Raw genomic sequence first — 19,948 nt, forward strand, 5'->3', positions numbered from 1 at the left:
AACTTCTGGCAACTCCACAGCTGATTAAAGGAGTGCTCCAGCAAGCATCACATCCACTTCACTGTTTATCTGGCAGTGGCTTCATAAATTTGTCAATGGCTGTGTCTCATATTGCAAGTCACTGTCATAAGTCTGAGCCTAGCGATTTGTTTTTGATGACTTACCCTAAGGTAGGCCATAAATATTAAAGTCCCAGAAAACTTCTCGGTCAGAGTCGAGTCACCAGAAGAAAGCCATTACTACCCAAATGCCACAAAGTATCTCACCTACAATACACCAAACAGCACAGAAACAAACCTCAAAACTTCTGGAACAAGGTAATTTGGAGTGGTGAGACCAAAATTGAACGTTTTGGCCACAACCATAAGCGTAACATTTGGAGAGAGGTCAACAAGGCCTATGATGAAAGGAACACCATTCCTACAGTAAAGCACGGAGGTGGATCGCTGATGTTTTGGGGATGTGTGAGCTACAAAGGCACAGGAAACTTGGTTAAAGTTGAAGGAAAGATGAATGCAGCACGTTATCAGCAAATACTGGAGGCAAATTTGCACTCATCAGCCCAGAAGCTGCGCTTGGGACGTACTTGGACGTTCCAACATGACAACGATCCAAAACACAAGGCCAAGTCGACCTGTCATTGGCTACAGCAGAACAAAGTGAAGGTTCTGGAGTGGCCATCTCAGTCTCCTGACCTCAATATCATTGAGTCACTCTGGGGAGATCTCAAGCGCGCAGTTCATGCTAGACAGCCCAGGAATTTACAAGAACTGGAGACTTTTTGCCAAGAAGAATGGGCAGCTTTACCATCTGAGAAAATAAAGAACCTCACCCACAATTGCCACAAAAGACTTCAAGCTGTCATTGATGTTAGAGGGGGCGATACACTGTATTAAGAACTGGGGTATGTGAACTTTTGATCAGGGTCATTTGGGTGTTTTAGGTTGTCATTAAGTTTTGAAAATAGAAAACATAGTAGTTTGACAATAAATGGCTTCACCCAACCAATAACCATGAGTGGAGAAAAAGTTTTTTGTTATCATTCATATTCTCTGAAACAAGGCCAAGAAAGGAAAAATTCTGCCGGGGTATGTAAACTTTTGAGCACAACTGAATATGTCAAAAGTTAGTAACAAGACAGAGCATACACAATTGATCTGTGTGCATTGAGAGAGTTTTGTTACAATGATAGTATGTTTGCATAATGCCGCAATATAACAATTAACCATTTTCCTGTTCATAAAAATTTATTTCAAAGTAAAAAAATCCATAAAAGTTACAAAGATGACCCAATAAGTAAAGTCATTCTGTAAAAAAAATATTTTTGCTCCAAAATAAATCTGAATGAATGTAATCTTATAGAAATACTCTATTACGTGAAGCATATGGCTACAGAATTTTATGTCATGCTGCTTGTTTTTGTTTTATTTCTTTAGGATGCCTGCTGGACTTGCCCAGTCACGAAACTGCACCATGGGAGTTCCACTAACAAGCAGAAGTTCTCCACTAGCTACACATGCGTCTCCTGGTGGGATGACAAATTGTACCAATGTTGTCAGACCTGTGCTCCCTATTACTGTACCTCAAATACATGCTCACCAGTCTCCAACATCCTCGCCAAACAATTCATCCAAGATCTCCAACCAGCAAACTATTAACCACACGCGCACCTGTGTGCCAATAGGTAAGTAGTAGAAAAAATGAAATGCTTGTGCTGTTTCATTGCACAAATATATAAAGTTTGTAAAATATATTGAATGTTATTGTAAAATACAGAATTTGTGAGAACAGCAGATCTTTAGTTAATGTAAATCTGATCACATTTTTTCTGTACCCTACAGCTGAACAGCAATTATAAGGTAGCCCCTTAGCCATCTTTTCGTGTGAGTCTTAAAGTAGATCACTTTGGCGCATCTACATTTCAACAGATGTAATGTTTGATTACTACAAGAATCCTATAACAGGACCTTATGTTGCTAGATGTCTCTGGGGTCTAATTGTAGACTGATCCTGAGTTCATTCAACTGAGAATATTGTTCTTTAATTGTAATATGCTATAATTTACTGTATGTAGGCGATACATAGAGAAATGCAAACAGATTGCACAACTCAACTCTAGCTCTAAATGGACAAATCTGAAGTAGTTTCAATTACACATTAGTGATGATTGAGGTCGAACTGAAATCGTAGATTGGAGATCTGAAAGAATAAAATAGGGCCATGTAGCATGAGAGGACAAGAAAAAGTTGGATAAAAAAACAAATTGTCAGCATCAGTCATACATAGCAAACATGGCACCAATAGACAAGTCATAAGAATGCTCAGACACAATATAAGAAACATATTGTTGAAGGAACATGTCTTTACTAGTGTTGAGCCACCCCCGTAGTGTTCGAGTTCGGTTCGTCGAACACCCGTGTGTTCGCCGAACTGTTCGTCGAACTGTTCGTCGAACACCTTCGAACACCGTTAAAACCAATGGCAGGCAAACAAAAACACATAGAAACACATAGAAAACACCTTCAAAGGTGTCCAAAAGCTGACAAACTGCTCAGAAGACACAACTAACACATGGAAAAGTGACAAGTACATATAGTCATGCGAAAAGAAAAGAGGTGGAGGAGTAAAAGGAGGGGGAGACACAGATATAGGCATGTCATGCCCTTCTAAAATCCAAAAAGTGAGAAGCCGACACGTTCACTCCGCTCCTGCCCGTGCCACCTCCGTGTCGCCGGGTTTGTGCCAGAGCCGCGGTGAACCCTGACGGCCAGCCCCCCTCTCCCAATACTGGTGTCTGTCCGCTGGTGGGTCGAGCGAGCCCCCCTGTGGTGGAGGCAGCTCTAAGCTTTTTAATTTAAATTGTCTCTCTAATTTGAATGAATACACTTTAAATACATTTACAAGGATCTATTGGAGGGCAAGTCTCATGCCAGCAGCCGCGTAATTCCAGCTCCTGTAGCGTCCACTAAAGCTGCTGCAGTTAAAAAGCTTTTATAAGGATCGAGCTCGGCTGTCCACCGCAAGGCATCCTACTGCCAGTCCGAGCCCCTATGCCTTGGGGTGCCTCCTGATGCTCTTCACTGAGTATCCCGTGGTCCCGAAGCATTTCCTTTGAAAAAATTAAGTGTCGAAACTACAGGTGGTGTAGCTTGCTTAACAGCCGGGATAATCCGCTGACTAGCAGACACTGCTACTAGGCACAAAGTATTTCCTGGGCTAGATGCAGTTAAAAATTTGTAATTAGATACTCTCGTTGGATGCTGAGAAAGCATTCCATAGAGTCTCCTGGCACGCCATATATGATTCTCTTAAAAAGCTTGGGGTAGGGGTCTAGGGGACCCTTTTATAGCCAAAATCACGGCCCTGTATCACAATACGTCACCTAGGCTGAAGATGAATGGAACTGTAGCACCCTGAGGGCTCGGTTGCTACAGAGGTATTGCACCTCACCCAGAGGTGTGATATCTCACTCTCAGGTAAGGATGGAGTGTGGATCAGGACCCGACACCTGCATGCATTACACCACATTGCCGTGGGGCAGGGCGACCAATATGCCTCTGAGATGGGCACGACAGTCCCTGTCCCTGGCTGGAGTGGGGGGAGGGAACACTGAGGAAGGGGAACCCTGTAGTGCAGGAGCAGGGAGGAAGCAGTTCCTGGGTGCATTGAGAAGGGAGTATAAAAGGTGGGCACCATCTTAGTTCAGTGCAGAGAAGTCTGAGCAGAAGTGGCAGGGAGCAGGGGCTCTGCATAAGCTCTGCTCCGGAGGCGGGCCTAGTAACAGAGGCCCAGGCCTGGAAGAGGGAGAAGGAAGGAAGAGGAGCGGAGAAGGCTCCAGGAACGAGGAATGAAGGGATCCCAGAGGTGCGGACGGGCGAGTCGCCACCGCACGCCCGAATCCACCTGCGTGGAGGGGTCAGGCCAAAGGGGGAGACCGGTCCCCGAAACTAGTGGAGGCAGGAAACGATCCTCAGCTAGAAACCGGAGGCTGTGACATTTTATGTGGCGCAGCCCCTCGCTACACCCGCTAGGAAGGCACCACATATGGTCAGGGAAACTGGCGCCAAGTTTACCAAGAGGAGGCCCGAGGCAGCCGGACAGAAGGGTTGGTAAGAAAGGCCAGACAAAGGACACACAAAGGGGGTCCTGTGAAGCGCTCCAAAGTTATCTGGGAGTTGTCTGAGCCCCTCACCTGGTGAGCACAGTACGACGTGGGCAGCCGTTACCTGCAGATGTGGTCTGGATAATAAGAACTGTGAGTAAAGGCCCTGGACTGCATCACTGACTCCGTGTCGTTACTGCTGCTGCCCTGCACCATCACCCCCATCCTCCGCATACACTGCCCTGAGGCTATACTCCTCCCGTGGGGAGTTATGCTACGCTCTGCTGCACCCACAACACCAGCCTCAGCGGTCTGCCCTGCAGCGGCGGTTCACTCTGACCGCAATCCACGGGTGGCGTAGTCGGACATTTAAACATCAAAACCACATAAATATTTCCGCCACTGGTTTGACCACCCTGAGCCACGGAACCGGGTCGCCGCCACGAAGACTACAACCACCAGCATCCACCAAAAAGGGTCCGGCTCCGGGTGTCCCAAGGCCCAGGGGGTGCATCAGAACATTTTCATCACCTTTCACAATCACCAATGGGACAAGGCAGGGATGTCCTCTTTCCCCTCTCTTATACATCCTAGTCACGGAGCACCTGCTCTCATCAATTCGCCATAACCCCAATATTAGGTGGATTGAGGTGGGAGTCACCGAGTACAAGTGCTCTCTATTTGCTGATGATGTCCTAGTATATATCACTCAATCACATATATCCATCCATGCTGTTATGGCTGAAATAGATCACTTTGTTACATGGTCAAATTTTAAAATCAATGCAGCGAAGTCTGAGGCCCTCGATGTCTCCCTCCCCAAATCCATATAGGATTCCATCCAGTCCAACTTTCCCTTTGCCTGGCCCTCACAGGGTATCAAATACTTAGGAATTCCTATTCATAGAGACCTCTCCCATATATGTTATCTTAATTTTGGGCCCTTTATTGAACAACTCCATACAGACCACGGTTGGCAAGTTAGAACTGTAAGATTCACTACGTGAACCACTGGTGTTTTGTGGAAAAGCACATGTACACTGTGTTCCAAATTATTATGCAAAAAGTGTTTAGGAGTGATAAGGGAAGAATTTGTTTGTTTGTCAGTTAAACTCATTGATGGTGATGTGTGTCAGGGCTCTTTATATCACTGTAAGCAATTGCAGACACCTGTGCTAATTAGTTTGGCAGGTGTGTCCAATGAAAGGCAAGACTACTTAAGAAGGCTGTCTCACATTATTAAGCAGCCTACATTTTCTGCCAAAATGGGAAAGAAAAAGGATGTGTCGGCTGCTGAGAAGCAACAAATTGTGGAGTGTTTAGGTCAAGGCATGACTACAATCAACATTGTGCGATGATCAGGATGAAGTGTCTTGGCAATCAAGAAGTATGTAGCTGATTCACAGTACACACGTGTGCGTGCTGATAAGGGCAAATTGAGGACTCTTTCCTACAGGCAATTACGTCAGGTTAAAAGAGCAGCGGCAAAAAAGCCTTGTCATAGCAGCAGACAAGTTTTTGAAGCTGCTGGTGCCTCCAACGTCCCCCGAACAACAAGATGCAGAGTCCTTCAGAGGTTTGCAGCTGTGCATACGCCATCCTGTCGACCTCCTCTATCCACTTCACACAAGCAGAAACGGCTCCAGTGGGCTAAACATTACATGAAGACTGATTTCAAAACTGTTTTGTTCACAGATGAGTGCCGTGCAGCGCTCGATGGTCCAGATGGATGGAGTGGAGGATGGCTGGTTGATGGACACCCCACGCAAACACGGCTACAGCGCCAACAAGGAGGAGGTGGAGTAATGTTTTGGGCTGGAATCATGGGGAGAGAGATTGTCGGCCCCTTTAGGATCCCTGAAGGCGCTAAAGATGAACTCCATAATGTATGTGGATTTTCTCAAACAACACTTCCTGCCATGGTTCAAGAAGAAGAACCGTGTATTTCACAGCAAGATCATTTTTTTGCATGATAATGCACCATCTCATGCTGCACATAAAACATCTGCATCTCTGGCTGATATGGGCATAAAAGGGGACAAACTTATGGTGTGACCCCCATGCTCCCCTGACCTCTACCCCATTCAGAACCTCTGGAGCATCATCAAAAGGAGTGTCTATGATGGCGGGAGGCAGTTCACATCTAAGCAACAGCTCTGGGAGGGTATTCTGTCCTCATGCAAAACAATTGAAGCAGAAACCATCCAAAACCTGACAAATTCAATGGACGAGAGAGTTCAGAAGCTCCTTTCGAACAAGGGGTCCTATGTGAAAATGTAACATCACCTAGGATAAAGTTTTGAGTTGAAAACTGTTTGATTTCAGTTTCTAATAACCTGCTAATGCTTATAATTTCAAAAATGACAATTTTTTTGGTCTTTATTAAAATGAAAAGGTTGATCGAAAAGTTTGGGGGATCTAAGAGTGTGGCAACCCAGTAGTCATGATTACTTCGAATTCTGACAATATGAGGGTCATGTTGCAGGTAGTGCAGCAAGAAGGCACTTATGTGTCTTGCGCATCTCGGAGCCCCAAAATTATTTTCCGGGCTAGATGCAGCTAAAAATTATTATTAATTTTAAATCTGGTGGAGCTTAGTATAGATGGCCTAATAGGATCAGTGCTGCACACTGCTACAAAGCCCAAATTATTTTCCAGCCAAGATACAGATAAACATGATTAGTAATTTTAAATCTGGTGGAGCTTATTATAGATGGCCTGATAGAATCAGTGCTGCACACTGCTACAAAGCCCAAATTATTTTCCACCCAAGATAAAGATAAACATGATTAGTAATTTGAAAGCTTAAAACGGTTGGTAGGGTGATTTTAACCAATCATCAAGCTTTTACTCTCCCCAGGATGACACAGGGGTAGAAAAGTCGTTTCGGATCCATGATTTGTTCATCTTTATGAACGTGAGTCTGTCTACATTATCAGTGGAGAGCCGCGTGCGCTTATGTGTCAGCACACCACCAGCAGCGCTGAACACACGTTCAGACAGAACGCTGGCTGCGGGGCATGACAAGATCTCCAAGGCGTAAGTGGCTAGCTCCGGCCATTTATCCAGATTGGAAGCCCAAAAAGAGCAAGCGTCCAGTGACACAGTCATGGCTTCAATGTTTACTTGGAGATACTCCTGTACCATCGTCTCTAGGCGTTGACTATGTGTCAGACTTCTTGTCTCCTGTGGCCTTGCAAAGGATGGGCTAAAAAAGTGGTGAAATGATTCTGCAAAATTGATGTTACCAGCAGATACTGTGGTTCTGTTACGGTTTGAGTGCTGAATACTTGACGGTCCCATGGTTGGCAAGTTGGAACTGTGAGATTCACTACGTGCACCACTGATGTTTTGTGGAAAAGCACATGTAAGATTCTGCAACAGTCTCTGCTGATACTCCTGCATGCGTGCATCCCTTTCTATGGCAGGAATAATTTCTGAAAATTTACTTTTGTACCGGGGATCTAACAGTGTGGCAACCCAGTAGTCAGGATTATTTCTAATTCTCACAATTCGAGGGTCATGTTGCAGGTAGTGCAGCAAGAAGGCACTCATGTGTGTTGCGCATCCAGGAGCACCAAGTCCCTGTTGTGTTGGTGGCGAGGTAACAATCATGCTTCCTTCCTCTGTCCTCTCCCCCCAACCTCGCACAACAGAAATGTGATCAAGGTCTCCCTCATCTGATGAGTCTTCCATCAGTTCGTCCTCCACTTCTTCCTGGGCTCCTGCACCTTCCTCACTAGTTTGGCTGCTACCATGCGCCCTGGTAAAACCATCTCCCCCACCCTCACATGCCTGCCGCCTTGGTGCTGCCGACCGTCTGGACCTTGCAGATGTTAGCCCTTCCGTATACAACTCCTCCTCCTCTACTTCCTCCACCTCCTCTTGTGCCACCACCTGACTCCGAATTCTGTTTAACATGTGCTCCAGCATGTAAATCACCGGAATAGTCATGCTGATAATGGCATCGTCAGCACTAAACATCTTCGTCGCCATTTCAAAACTGTGCAGAAGGGTGCATAGGTCGCTGATCTGAGACCACTCCTCCAGCGTGATTTGCCCCACCTCTGGATCTCGTTAGCCCAGGCTATACGTCAGAACGTATTGCACCAGGGCTTGTCGGTGCTGCCACAGTCGCTGCAACATGTGCAGAGTTGAATTCCACCGGGTAGGCACATCGCATTTTAGCCGGTGAAGTGGCAGGCCCAACGACTTCTGTAGAGATGTAAGTCGCTGAGCTGCGGGATGCGAACGGCGGAAGTGAGCACACAGCGACCGTGCCCTCTGCAGAAGGCCAACTAGTCTGGGATAATGGGCTAAAAATTGCTGGACAACCAGGTTCAACACGTGAGCCATACAAGGCACGTGTGTGACATTGCCCCGGCGAAGGGCCGCACCCAGGTTTGCAGCATTGTCGCACACGGCCTTCCCTGGTTTCAGGTCCAGTGGAGACAACCATTCATGAAATTGGTTCTCCAGAGCTGACCACAACTCCTCAGCTGTGTGACTCACATTTCCCAGACATTTCAAAGTAAAAACCGCCTGATGACGTTGAGCCCTACTGCCAGCATAGTAAGGAGGTGTGCAGGATCCCTTCTGCGCAGTTAGAAAGCTTGTGGCATGACCAGACAGGCTTTGGGTGCAGGTGGAAGACCGAGAGGAGGTTGAGGAGGCAGAAGCAGTGGAGGAACTTTGACATAAAGAGGATTGACGCACAACTCGTGGGGACGGCAAGACTTGGACAGCAGCCCCTTGTCCTGCTGTCACCATAGTTACCCAGTGCCCAGTCAGCGACATGTAACGCTCCTGTCCATGCCTACTCGTCCAAGTGTCTGTGGTGAAATGCACCCTGTCACACACAGAGTTTCTCAAAGAAGCGGTGATGTTGTGTGCGACATGCTGGTGGAGCGCAGGCACACCTTTCTTTGAGAAGTAGTGCCGACTGGGCATCTGGTACTGGGGCACTGCGACGGACATAAGGTCTCGAAAATCCTCTGTGTCCACCAGGCGGAAAGGCAGCATTTCTGTAGCCAAGAGCTTGCAGATGGTGAAATTCAACCTCTTAGCTTTCTCATGGCTAGGAGGAAATGGTCTTTTACTTGTCCACATCTGAGGGACCGAGGGCTGGCTATTGTGCTTAGACGGGGTTGATAAGGGTGTCCCCGGCAAACTGCCGGTCTGTGAGGAAGATGCAGGCGGACATGTTAGGTTGCCTTGATCCAAAGGTGGTGCTATCGATGTCGGACAGCGCTCAACACCAGCTGGTGTTACCACCTCCAAAGAAAATGATGACCTGCCAATCACGCTGGCTGTTGCGGGTAAAGAGGTGGCAGGTCTGCGCCCCAAAACAGGTGTGACTGCTGTCTCCCCAGTCACAGAGGATGAAGAGGCCGCGGATGCACAAGATATGGCAGACGGTGGTTGGCCCGGCCGGCTAGGCCGCATTGTAGCACACTGAGCTTCCCACTGCAACTTATGCTTCATGTCCATGTGCCGGTTCATGCATGAAGTACTCAAACTATGTATTTTTTGGCCTCTACTTAGCTTTTGCTGACAAATGTTACAGATAACACGAGTTGGGTCATCTTTATCGATCTGAAAAAATGCCCAGGCTATGCAAGGCTTAGCACCCATGCGACCTGAAGAGCCACCACGACTTGTGGTGAGAGGCAGAGTTGTGTTTGAGGATGCAGTTGTTGACGTGCTTCCAGTACTACGTCTCTGTCCAGGAAGGCGCAACCTGACCTCGTCGTCACTAGCATCTTCCTCCACCTCCTCTGCTGACCTCATCTCTTGGCTGACTGTGGGTTGACAGTAAGTGGGATCTCCAACCTCATCATCATCACCCTGTGCGTTATCACACCCGTCGTCCTCAGAGCCAACCTGTTCCTGCCCTGACAAAAAACTAAAGTTGTCGCTCCAATCAGGTATTTGAGTCTCATCATCGTCTTCCTCATTGTCTCCACCAACAGGAGTTACAGTTTGGGAATGAGGGTCTACATTATGGTCAGAACCTTCTGCGTCTGGTCCTGGATCCGACTCATAAAGATTCTGGGCATCAGTGCAGATCATTTCCTCGTCTGGATTCACAGAAGCGCTGGAGTCGACCTCTGATTCCCAGGCTATAGTATGAGTAAACAGCTCTGCAGACTCAACCATCTGTTCTACCTCATACTCATAATTATTTTTAATTTGCAACCTGATGGAGGTCAGTATAGATGGACTAATAGAGAAAGTCCCACACACTGCTAGAAGGCCAAATATTTTTTCAGAGCTAGGTGCAGATAAAAATTATTTTTAATTTGCAACCTGATGGAGGTCAGTATAGATGGACTAATAGAGAAAGTCCCACACACTGCTAGAAGGCCAAATATTTTTTCAGAGCTAGATGCAGAAAAAAATTATATTCAGTTTGCAACCTGATGGAGGTCAGTATAGATGGACTAATAGAACAAGTCCCACACACTGCTAGAAGCCCAAATATTTTTTCAGAGCTAGATGCAGAAAAAAATTATATTCAATTTGCAACCTGATGGAGGTCAGTATAGATGGACTAATAGAATGATGCTATGCCCAAAAGATTTTACTTCACTAGGTGCAGTAAAAAAATTGGTATTCTATACACAGGTGGTATATCTTGCAACACAGATAGGCTACTCCACTGACTAACACACTCTGCAATAGGCCAAAAAGGATTAGCTTTGCTAGATTCAGCCAAATGCTGTGAAAAAAACTTGCACAGCACTGGCACAGACCTGCCTGGCAAAAACTGATAGGAACTGATGTAACCTAGTCCTGAAAAGGACTGCAATTACAATTAGTCTTTACTCCCACAATCTATCTATTTAAGAGCACAGACCTGCCTGATAAAAGTCGTAGGAAATGCTGTAACCTAGTCCTTAAAAGGACTGCAATCACAACTATTCCCTACTCCCAAGCTATCTGTAGATTTGTGCGAAAATTGGCTTGAAATTAACAAGGTATAGCGCACACAGCAACAGCGGTGCCGTCTAACACGCAGCTGCAGCAGTGAGAAAATGGTGGCGACGGGGAAAATGGCTTGGTCTTATAGGGCAAGGACATGTGACATACACTGCCAATGACACATGCCCTTGCTTGTGTGAAAAACAGCAGTTCGCTCCGTGTGTGCGCTGCTGATAGGCTGACAGACTGCACCTCCCCACTGCAAATGCGGGAAAGAGAAAAAAAAATGGAGATCTTCATTATTCCTGCAGAGATCCATCCCCTGCCCCTCCCCCCACCCCGCTGTACACTCAAACTGCATATTAACATTAATTTTCATCATTACTGAGAAAAAATCCAGTTATGATTTTGGTGCACGAACAGTTATCGAACATAACCTCGAACAGCCGAATTTTTCTCAAATCGTTCGTGTTCGCTGAACGGCGCGAACACCGCCCAAAATAGCTCGAATTTGAGATTGGCGAACAGTTCGAGTAGAACAACGCTCATCTCTAGTCTTTACATCTATTTTCATCATATCTTCAATTCTGAACATTCTTTATTTGCTTCCCCCCTCTTTATAAAGTGCAATTAGTTGCTTCCTTCCCCACTGTTTCTAAAGTAACTGTCAGGTCTGGGACAAGGTACTTTGGTGCAAGAAGCACCCAGAAATGGATGTGTGCCACCCCTGCTGCGCATTCGTGCCACAGATCCTAGAGGGGTGCATGGACGGATTCCTCCACAAGAGGCCCTCATAGCATTCACACACCTCCACCTTCCACCTCATACCAGCAGAAGGAGCCCTGATAGGGATATATAAAGGGAAGGTGGAGCCAGGCAGCTCGATCAGTGTTCAGTCTGCAGAGAGACAGGATGTAGCTGCACGCAGGCTGCTGTGTGAGGCAAGCTAGGCCTCCAGCAGCCCTGAAGCCTGGTGAGGGCCCGAGCACGGCCGAAGGTGAGTGGAAAGTGAGTAGCAGTGGGGGCAGAGGAGCTTACCCAGCTAACCCCGAAACATATACCGGACACCGGGTCCGAGCATACCGGGATCTCTACGACCCAGTAAGGCATAACCGGAATCCCTGGAGAACTATAGGTCCCAGGTCCACCAGAGAGCTGATACGTAACAGTGCCAGGAGACACATAGGCCCCATAAGCAGGGAGCGTGCACTCCAAGAGAAGGCCCTACCACAACGTCAGCCGGTGCAGGACAGAGACAAAGTTAGGCCTAGCTTTAGGCAGGTCAGAAACTTACTACGCAGAGGCAAGGAACAGGAGGCCCTATACCTGCTCATTGGGGACGATCCTGATATGCACCCTTCACCCTACAGTGCTCCGGGATGTGCCTGAATTACCACCAGTAAAAGGTACTGAAGTGACTGTCGTGTCTGTCCCTGTTCTTGCTCTGACCCGGCTGGGTCTCGTCTGTCCTGCATCCCCCTCTCCATATACTGCCCTGAGGCCTAGCTCCACCTGTGGGGAGCTAAACCATCGAGCTGCCTTATCACCAGCCTCAGCGTACTGCCGCAGCGCTGGTGATTCTCACATGACACCACAGGTGGCATCACAAACTTATAAACATAAATATCCACCCTTTCACGAGCTGACCCCAGGGTACGGGCCCGGGAGCCAACCACCACGACATCCCCAAGGCCAGGCAAAGGCCCAGGTACCGAGTCGCCCCCATCCCCCTGGGCTAGTCATCTTTTCTGGCGTCACTAACAGGATTCCGTGCCCGCTGCAACGACGGAGTGTTGTGCCCGTTGCCACAGGGTACTGTGCGCCTTTAATCAAAAACTGTGTGTTTAACTGTGGCGAAGATTGCCACCATTGTTGGGCCGCCGAGCGGGAAGAAGGGCGTAACCGCGGGAAAATGAGAGGCGTGCCTGCTGAAGCGCGCGAAGCCCATGACTCGCCCCATGCCGCGATGACGAATCAGGAAGCGCAAGGTCCTGGAAGGAGTCCAGTGAGCGCCCTGACGTCAGACGCGAGCGACGCAAGGTCCTGGAAGGAGACCGTCACTTGCGGAGCTGCGGCCTACCGGAAGAAAAGTAAAGAAGGTAGGCCACGGTTCACTAGGGGGGCGCAACGATGTCCGAAGCCCAGCAGAATGCTGCGGCCCTCGACAACGCCCCCGCAGGAGTAACTTCGTCCGGTGCTGCTCAGGCAGAAGCATTCGCCGCACCAGCAGGAGCTGTGGCACGGATGGTGCCCATGGCTCTACAGCATGCCCTAAATGTTCAGTGGGTGAGGGAACTGTTGGAACAGGACACCCTGACTGAACGGGAGGATGACCAGGATGGGTCACCCACCTCCCATAACCAGGCGCAGCCCAGGAGAGAGGGCGCCCTTGAGCTACTAGTTCCCCGGTAGCTCTCATGTAACCTGAACTTGGAGTCCGTGAACTATAAGCGGTCCCACCATTGTACATAGTATGCACCTCCTGAGGTGCCCCCTGGTGGTTTTCACAAGACCACCACCACTAAAACCTGCTTGGCGTGGCCAAACCAGTAGTCCTACACCAGTCCTGCAGCCCGCCCAGGACCTTCGTTGGGGGTTTGGAGCAGGTCCCCCACAAGCCAGCTTACCCGTATAAGAGGGACACACCCGAGGAGGGATCTCATCAAAACTGGTCATTGCAGAACGTAAAGTTGTGTTTCTGCTAATGTGCGTGTGCAGCCCACAAACTGTTTCCTTGTACATAATTGCACTCCCTGGAGTGACTCTAAAGCTACCTATGCAGTGAAATGGACACCCTGTTAGGGGACTCGCTGACATCTGCTCAAAAACTTTAACTATTGTATATATGTGTATTATTGATTATGTTTTTGCAACTTTCAAGAAAAGTGCCTCCCATAAAGGGAAGAAATGTTATTGTTGCTTCAAAATGTACTTCAGCCCGGTAGTGCTGAGCTTTGCTAGGGGGGAATGTGGCGCCCCTGCTGCGCATTCGTGCCACAGATCCTAGAGGGGTGCATGGACGGATTCCTCCACAAGAGGCCCTCATAGCATTCACACACCTCCACCTTCCACCTCATACCAGCAGAGGGAGCCCTGATAGGGATATATAAAGGGAAGGTGGAGCCAGGCAGCTCGGTCAGTGTTCAGTCTGCAGAGAGACAGGATGTAGCTGCACGCAGGCTGCTGTGTGAGGCAAGCTAGGCCTCCAGCAGCCCTGAAGCCTAGTGAGGGCCCGAGCGCGGCCGAAGGCGAGTGGAAAGTGAGTAGCAGTGGGGGCAGAGGAGCTTACCCAGCTCACCCCGAAACATATACCGGACACCGGGTCCGAGCTTACCGGGATCTCTACGACCCAGTAAGGCATAACCGGAATCCCTGGAGAACTATAGGTCCCAGGTCCACCAGAGAGCTGATATGTAACAGTGCCAGGAGACACATAGGCCCTATAAGCTGGGAGCGTGCACTCCAAGAGAAGGCCCTACCACAACGTCAGCCGGTGCAGGACAGAGACAAAGTTAGGCCTAGCTTTAGGCAGGTCAGAAACTTACTACGCTGAGGCAAGGAACAGGAGACCCTATACCCGCTCATTGGGGAGTATCCTGATATGCACCCATCACCCTACAGTGCTCCGGGATGTGCCTGAATTACCACCAGTAAAAGGTACTGAAGTGACTGTCGTGTCTGTCCCTGTTCTTGCTCTGACCCGGCTGGGTCTCACCTGTTCTGCATCCCCCTCTCCATATACTGCCCTGAGGCCTAGCTCCACCTGTGGGGAGCTAAACCATCGAGCTGCCTTATCACCAGCCTCAGCAGACTGCCGCAGCGATGGTGATTCTCACCGGACACCAGGGGTGGCGTCACAAACTTATAAACATAAATATCCATCCTTTCACAAGCTGACCCCAGGGTAGGGGCCCGGGAGCCGACCACCGCGACATCCCCAAGGCCAGGCAAAGGCCCGGGTACCGAGTCGTCCCCATCCCCCTGGGCTAGTCAGATGGAAGCAAAGCACTGGAGAGTTCTGAAGTGGCCAGCAAAGAGTCTGGTCTAAATCTCATTGAACACCTATGGAGAGATCTTAAAATTGCTGTTGGGAGAAGGCACCTGGCAGTTTGCAAAAGAGCGGTCAAAAATTCCAGTTGAGAGGTGTAAGAAGCTTGTTGATGGTTATAGGAAGCAATTGATTGCAGTTATTTATTCCAAAGGGTGTGCAATCAAATATTAAGTTTAGGGTGCCAACAATTTTGTCCGGTCCATTTTTGGAGTTTTGTGTGAAATGATGTGATTTTTTTTTGTGTTTTTCCAATACATACAAAGGAAATAAACATATGTATAACAAAGCATATGCAATTGCAATAATTTTCTGGGAGAAATACTTTATTTTCTGGAACAATTTCAATGGTGCCAACACTTTCGGCCATTACTGTACAGTGGTGTGAAAAAGTGTTTGCCCCCTTCCTTATTTCTTATATTTTTAAATGTTTGTCACACTTAAATGTTTTAGATCACAAAACAAATTTAAATATTAGACAAAGATAACACAAGTAAACACAAAATGCAGTTTTTAAATTAAGGTCTTTATTATTAAGGGAAATATAAATCCAAACTAACAGGGCCCTGTGTGAAAAAGTGATTTCCCCCTAAACCTAATAACTGATTGGGCCACCCTTAGCAGCAACAACTGCAATCAAGCATTTGCGGTAACTGGCAATGAGTCTTTTAAAACGCTCTAGAGCAATTTTGGCCCACTCATCTTTGCAAAATTGTTGTAATTTAGCCACATTGGAGAGTTTCCGAGAATTAACCGCCTTTTTAAGGTCATGTCACAGCATCTCAATCGGATTAAGGTCAGGACTTTGACTAGGCGACTCAGGACTTTGACTCCAAAGTCTTAATTTTGTTTTTCTTAAGCCATTCAGGGATGGACTTGCTGGTGTGTTTTGGATCATTGGCCTGCTGCATAACCCAAGTGCACTTTACCTTGAGGTCACAAACAGATGGCCGGACATTTTCCTTCAGGATTTTTTGGTAGACCGCAGAATTCATGGTTTAATTTACCACAGCAAGTCTTCCAGGTCCTGAAGCAGTAAAACAGTCCTAGACCATCACACTACCACCACCATATTTTACTGTTGGTATGATGTTTCTTTTCTGGCAAAACTGAGATGAGTCTTTATGTTCTTTTTTCTCAGCAGTGGTTTTCGTCTTGGAACTCTGGCATGCATGCCATTTTTGCCCAGTCTCTTTCATATGGTGTATTCATGAATATTGACCTTAACTGAGGCAAGTGAGGCCTGCAGTTCTTTGGATGTTGTTGTGGGGTCTTTGTGACCTCTTGGATGAGTCGTCGCTGCGCTCTTGGGGTAATTTTGGTTGGCCGGCCACACCTGGTGGGGTTCACCACTGTTCCATGTTTTCGCCATTTGTAGATAATGGCTCTCACTGTGGTTCGCTGGAGTTCCAAAGCTGTAGAAATGGTTTTATAACCTTTTCCAGACTGATAGATCTCAATTACTCTGTTTCTCATTTGTTCCTGAATTTTTTGGGATCGCAGAATGATGTATAGCTTTTGAGGAACTTTTGGTCTACTTCACGTTGTCAGACAAGTCCTATTTAAGTGATTTCTTGATTGAGAACAGGTGTGGTAGAAATCAGGCCTGTGTGTGATTAGGGGAATTGAACTCAGCTTCCTAAAGATGTGATAAACCACAGTTAATTTATGTTTTAAGGGGTAACAATCACTTTTTCATGATGGGCCCTGTAGGTTTGGATTTATTTTTCCCTTAATAATAAAGACCTTCATTTAAAACCTGCATTTTGTGTTTACTTGTTATCTTTGTCTCATATTTAAATTTGTTTTGTGATCTGAAACATTTAAGTGTGACAAACATGCAAAAGAATAAGAAATCAGGAAGGGGGCAATGACTTTTTCACACCATGGGTGTAATTTTTGTTGTTATTATTATAGGTATTTATTGATTCACTATATTTTACATCATATTGATTATTATTTTATATATATTAATTGTTGTTTTTTTTATCCCTTGTAGCACATCCTTTGGCACAACCTCAAGAACGTCCCACTGCTACCGTATCCCCTATAAGGACTCACAATTCACCATGTCGACATCCTGCTAGCCCACACAGGCCACAAACAACGGTTTCCCCACAACACATACCCCAGCAGCAGTCCTCCATACAGACTACTATTGCAGTACACTGTACTCGGCCAGTTATCCCTCTTACTTCAGCAGCAGCAGCTATCACGCCGCCAAATGTTACTGCGGCCAGCATTAGTGCTGAAACTTGTAATGGCCCAGTCAACTGTATGCCAACTGCCAGCCCCACAAACACAGGCTGCAGGACAGAAGAGAGGAAGACTGAGAAAGTAAGTGCCTTTTGGGTTTAGGAAAAGTAACATGGCTTCATTTTTTGCAGACCTCTAATAGAGCTAGTATAGATGTGCATCAGTCTTTTTCTGAACGCTAGTCTAAATGCCTCCTAATGTATAGTTCTTTTTTGTCAGACTCGTATGGCAAGTCAGAGAGAATAGTTCCATACATAAGGCTCTTTACAAACTTAAAATTCCATCATTGCCATACAGCCAGGTGAATGAAGTTTTAAGGGAATAAAATCATTCCATGTTTTGTACAATATTCCAACTTAAAGAGCAAATTATTGGAATGAAATTGCTTATAGACGAATGTAGTGTAGTTAGAGCTGTGAGTTTGGCTCTGTCTAGATGTCTACAAGTATGTGCTATAATGAAAAAAGAAATCCTGTTGCTTCGTATAAAGAGCCTTTCTAAAGCAAGTGTTTTCAGCCTTGGGTGATTTAATAGTTTAATCTAAGTTCATCCTCTTTGGATACCTAATTCTTTATTTTTCTTTATTTTTTTTCCATTCGACACTCTTATCATTAATTTGTTCTTTACTTGCGGATAAGTGTTCCTATGCAGATGGAACATATCCATAGATATGTAGGTGGTTTGTCTAAAGAGCACAAATGGAGAATTAAATACGCGGTGAGAATGAGCATAGGATATAAAGGAATAGAAAATCCTTCTCATATAAAAAAGATGTTGTCGTCTTGAAGAGATGGTAATTTATATAAATCTCTAGCTGCACATAATACATTTTTACATTTTCATATCCTGTTTCAAGGAATTTTTTTAAAAAAATCTGTTAATTATGAGCAATATAGATTGTGCTGTGTCATAATGTTTTGTGACTCTACTGAGACAAACAGAGCACAGGGAATCCAGTACACCTGCAATGGGCCAAATCTTTGTGGTCATCAGTGATGGTGGCCGTGCCTGGCACCAGGCGCTCCGCACATCCATAGGGCACATGGCTACGGTTGTGCGGGGGTTTACGCCGGCAATTTGTTGTTCCCTCATATGTAGGTGGTAGTGCCGGTCCCCATGATGTAATGCTGTAGAGGAAACAGGATTAAGTCAGCAGGCAGACATTGTAGGAAAACTTATGTAAAACTTTACTAAATGGCAGCCGATGGTAACACAGCAGTAGATGGTAACAGCAAATGATGGTACATTTTCTTAAAGGCAGTTTCCATGATACAAGCCATCAGCAGCAGATAAAGAAACCATGTGTACATGAGGAGTACATTACAGCAAGTCCATCCAGCGTCTAGAGCTGGCGTCCAGTACTGGCACTATGGATGTTATCCACCCTTCTAGGCCGTGATCCTTAGCTGGCCTCAGTGTCCCAATTCCCACTAATCTTCACTACATGTAGGTAACTAATGTCCCCATTTGTTCTATGGGCGATTTACTTCAGTTCATGAGTACTCCACCTGCATCCATGGCGTACTTGTAACTAGAGTGTGTGCACTGAGGGACCAGCGTATTTCTCCCATGGATACTGCAAGTATTCTATGTGCTCTCCTACATCTTCTCAGATTAGTCTGCTGCAACCGGCCTGCTGGAACAAGGAGAGCAAATCTCCTACTGTTCTCTGCTCTTCTCTGACTGAACTCTCTGGCCAACAGCCAGGAGCTGGAGCTTTTATAACTTTTACTCCTCCCACTCAACTATTACCTAGTTACCAGCTAAGTAATGGGATTTACTACCTGGAGCTGGGAACTATATGGTATAGGAAATACTTTATGGTGTATGAAATGCTGAATCATCCTTTTTAAAGTAGCACACACAGTAAAAGAGCAAATGGCAAATCTAAAATTCTAAAACAATACAGATCTCTGCAGGAAACAGTGCAAAATGTCAAATATTTAAAGGATTATAGGAACATACTTCACATTATTGTAATCACCAACTTTGGGGTATTACAAAAAGGCCTGGTTCACATCATGTTTTTGACACACATCAATGGCTCCATCTGGGATTCTGGCCCTGAAAAACAGGATTTAGGTGTATCTGCCGACGTAGGCATTGACTGATACAGACAGAATTTCTTTGTGCTATGTCAGGCTTCTTTTTCACCTTTTTCTGGTGCACCCAAAAATGTGGTCTGCTGTATATTTGTGCTCTCCTCAAAAAGGCAGACAGAGCAGAAAATGAAGAGTACAAAGTGACTCCATGTGCTTTATTAAAGTCAATGGCCCCGTCGGCAGGTATGTCTGAATACTATTTTTCAGGGCTACAAATAGAAGCCTTGAAGGAGCCACTGATTTGGGGCTAAAACGTTATGTGAACCCGACCTTAGAGATACTCTAGCAACAAAGGTAGCAGATTTCTTGGTCCTCTAAATGTGCTTGTGGTGCCAAGTGCCAAAAACTACTGAGAATATAATATCCATTTTTTTAGAAATATCTTTATTCAGCTTTTAAATAATTGCAGGTATGAAAATAAGTAAAAGCACTTCTCTCGACACTCAACCTTTGTTTTGAGCGGTTTTCCAGCACCCACTAATGTTACACCCTTACATTATGTTCATAATCATTGCA

General features: G+C 46.3%; 1 protein-coding gene across 2 annotated transcripts in view; it reads left to right on the plus strand.

The window, feature by feature from the left end:
* SH3RF3 (SH3 domain containing ring finger 3) overlaps positions 1–19,948 on the plus strand; it is a 661,819-nt gene that overhangs the window by 573,844 nt on the left and 68,027 nt on the right. For both annotated transcript variants that reach the window (XM_073664834.1, XM_073664836.1), the window contains 2 exons: positions 1,437–1,684; positions 17,074–17,411. In XM_073664834.1, coding sequence (XP_073520935.1) covers positions 1,437–1,684; positions 17,074–17,411 — 586 coding nt within the window. The remainder of the gene's footprint in view (positions 1–1,436; positions 1,685–17,073; positions 17,412–19,948) is intronic.

The sequence above is a fragment of the Phyllobates terribilis genome, unplaced genomic scaffold, assembly GCF_046119375.1.
Source record: "Phyllobates terribilis strain yellow unplaced genomic scaffold, ASM4611937v1 Scaffold_2__4_contigs__length_985480577, whole genome shotgun sequence".
Classification (NCBI taxonomy): Eukaryota; Metazoa; Chordata; class Amphibia; order Anura; family Dendrobatidae; genus Phyllobates; species Phyllobates terribilis.